The 2,464-nt window shown below is 47.1% G+C and overlaps 1 protein-coding gene across 1 annotated transcript in view; it reads left to right on the top strand.

The window, feature by feature from the left end:
• LOC119338582 (cysteine-rich PDZ-binding protein-like) overlaps positions 1-2,464 on the top strand; it is a 181,017-nt gene that overhangs the window by 177,411 nt on the left and 1,142 nt on the right. Inside the window, exon 4 of the mRNA XM_037610892.1 lies at positions 104-221. Within this exon, the coding sequence (XP_037466789.1) occupies positions 104-221 (118 nt within the window). The remainder of the gene's footprint in view (positions 1-103; positions 222-2,464) is intronic.

Genomic DNA, 2,464 nt, shown 5'->3' with positions numbered 1-2,464 from the left:
ATCCTTCCACTCGATCTCGTCAATTTCTTCCGCCCTAGAATTAGGGTGCGTGTCTTCCATGAGGGTCTTGTGTTCTAAGTCGTGCGCGGTCCTCCTTTTGCAGGCGAGAAGAAGCTGGGGAAGGTGATCGTCCCGGACAAGTGGAAGGAGGGCGCCAGCAACACCTTCGAGGGCGGCGGCCGGAAGATCAACGAGAACAAGCTCCTCTCCAAGAAGAGCAGGTTGGATCCCCCTTCCTTTCCCCAGTCGATCCTTTCACGTTGAAGAGGTTATAATTCCCTATTTTGAGCGGAATCTTTCTGACTGGTATCGGTTATGGGAATCTGAGTGCTGGGGTGATTTGTTGGATATGGATTTTGAGCAAGTTGAAAAATCCATCCCATCACGAATTCACTATTAGTACTAATATTAGATTGTTATAGACAGGTTGGTAATCGCTGATTTCACTTGTATGTTAAGGACGTGGTACTGGGGTGATTACACCGGTTTCAATTTTCTTAGCCTATGTTAAAACAGCTGTTGCAGAGTAATAGGATAATGCATCTTGCAATCAATCACGGTGGATCTTTGGTTGTAAGAGGTAATGGATCATCATGCGAATATCGGCAGTGACTACATTTTTTTATGGTTGAGTTTTCTTACCAGTCTCGTGTACTTGACGCTCGAACCACCCAAAGGAAATTTGAGAAAAAAGTCGTCTTTGTGGACTCATTCCTCTCCTAACTAGATCAGGCTGTCCAGATTATTTCATGACAATGCAACCATCTCCAGCCACCAAGAGCACGCAGTGTTGAGTAATGCATTAAAAGGAAAGGGGAAGGAAGAGAGCAGGAATTGTGATAGAAGTGTATTGATTTTACATGGCTCATAATGGGGTAGGGATTCATATGGAATAGGGGTGGGTGCAATTCGCTTCTTGTAGATTTTTTTCCAAATTAGGTTAGCCACAGCTGACAACCGAATTTAGCAATAACAACAAACCAAAAATTCCGTTTAAATGTAAATTTGGTTTTCTTTTCTGTTTAAACCCAGCTGCACCGAACGTAGTTTTAAAGCAGGGAGAGGCGTGAAGAAATTATTAGAACAGGTGAGAGGATGATCTAAAGATGGCATGGCATGCACACTTGGCAAAAATCGAGAATGGCCTCCAGAGGACCTGGAGATGCTGTTGTTCGGGGCGGCAGAGCATGACTGGCGGCGCCGACTGCTGCTAGAGATTCTACGGTGGCAGTGCCCGTTGTGGTGGTACAGCGGACGCATTCGTCGTAGGAGATGGATGTGCCTGCTGCAGAGGTCGAGGTGGCTGCAATTCCTTGGCCCATTGGCCGTAGTGCTCGGTTTTCGCTTAAACTCTCGTGAGGGTATCTAATGAAGACCTGGCTAGGGTTGTGACTTGTGGGCTTCAGGCTTACATGAGCAGTCAGCATCTCTTTCTTTAGTGGAGTGGCGGCCAGCAGCATGTACCTTAGTACCAGGTAGGGCTCAATGGAACAATGGGCTTTAGGCCCATGTTGTTGTTCTGCTGAATTTAACTTGGTTTAGTAGAAATAGAAAGGGAATGACTAGAGACCAGTCAACTGAATTTGTTTTTGGGATAAGTCGATTTGTTCCCTGCCGTTGGATGCAAAAGGAATGGCCAGACCTTCTTCTTCTACCTCTGAAAACACTGTTCATCGTCTTCGTCCTCCCGGCCTCGATCTGAACTGCCAACAACCGCCAGCCGGACAGCCTGCCTCCTCCGCCCGCGGCCGGCGGCGCTCCTGCGATCGTCTCGCCGCCCCGCCCTCCCCTCGACCTCCCCCCACCACCATGCTTGCCGCTGCCCCGGGCCATCCCTTACAGCTGGCGAGTTACCAATTTCTCCAGCGAACCTGCACCCTGACGCACCCCTAAGATAGACAAGAAGGATGCTTCTCCCCCCTGCACCCTAAGATAGACTGATCCAAATTCGAAATTCAGGCGACTTACATCCAGCAAAACTGAAATAGAAACCTTAAAAGAGGATTCGAAAACCGAGAATTCGGCTATTCCGGTTTTGGTCTTGATCCGGTTTTCGGTTTTGTGGCCTTAGATATGGAGAAGGAACAAATATTTTCAATTGCCTTATGGTTGAACCTTAAGACTCAAATATTGCTTTATGTTGAAGCCTTGAGATCTCATTGTGCTATTTGTTATCTTCATTTATTGGCCAAGATGCTTGTGTCCACTTGTGATATCCATATGTAAACTCTTCCAAGGTGAATGATCTTGATGCAATGTGCACCTATAGCCAATATTCGTCAGCCGGGGTGAGATGTAGAGGGTGGTACGACAGGAGAGATGGTAAGGAGAGGATGACATATGTCGTAAATGAGCTGTTTGTGGGTGTTTTTACAGGAAATAGCCACCTGTATGGATGATATATTTGCCTTAGGGCGCCAATTCACCAAAGTGATATGCCACAACTCTAGCCGAACCCTCAAAC

Source organism: Triticum dicoccoides, chromosome 7B (genome assembly GCF_002162155.2).
Source record: "Triticum dicoccoides isolate Atlit2015 ecotype Zavitan chromosome 7B, WEW_v2.0, whole genome shotgun sequence".
Lineage (NCBI taxonomy): Eukaryota > Viridiplantae > Streptophyta > Magnoliopsida > Poales > Poaceae > Triticum > Triticum dicoccoides.
The sequence above is the reverse complement of the archived record's forward strand: the minus strand, read 5'-3'. Positions and strand labels throughout refer to the sequence as shown.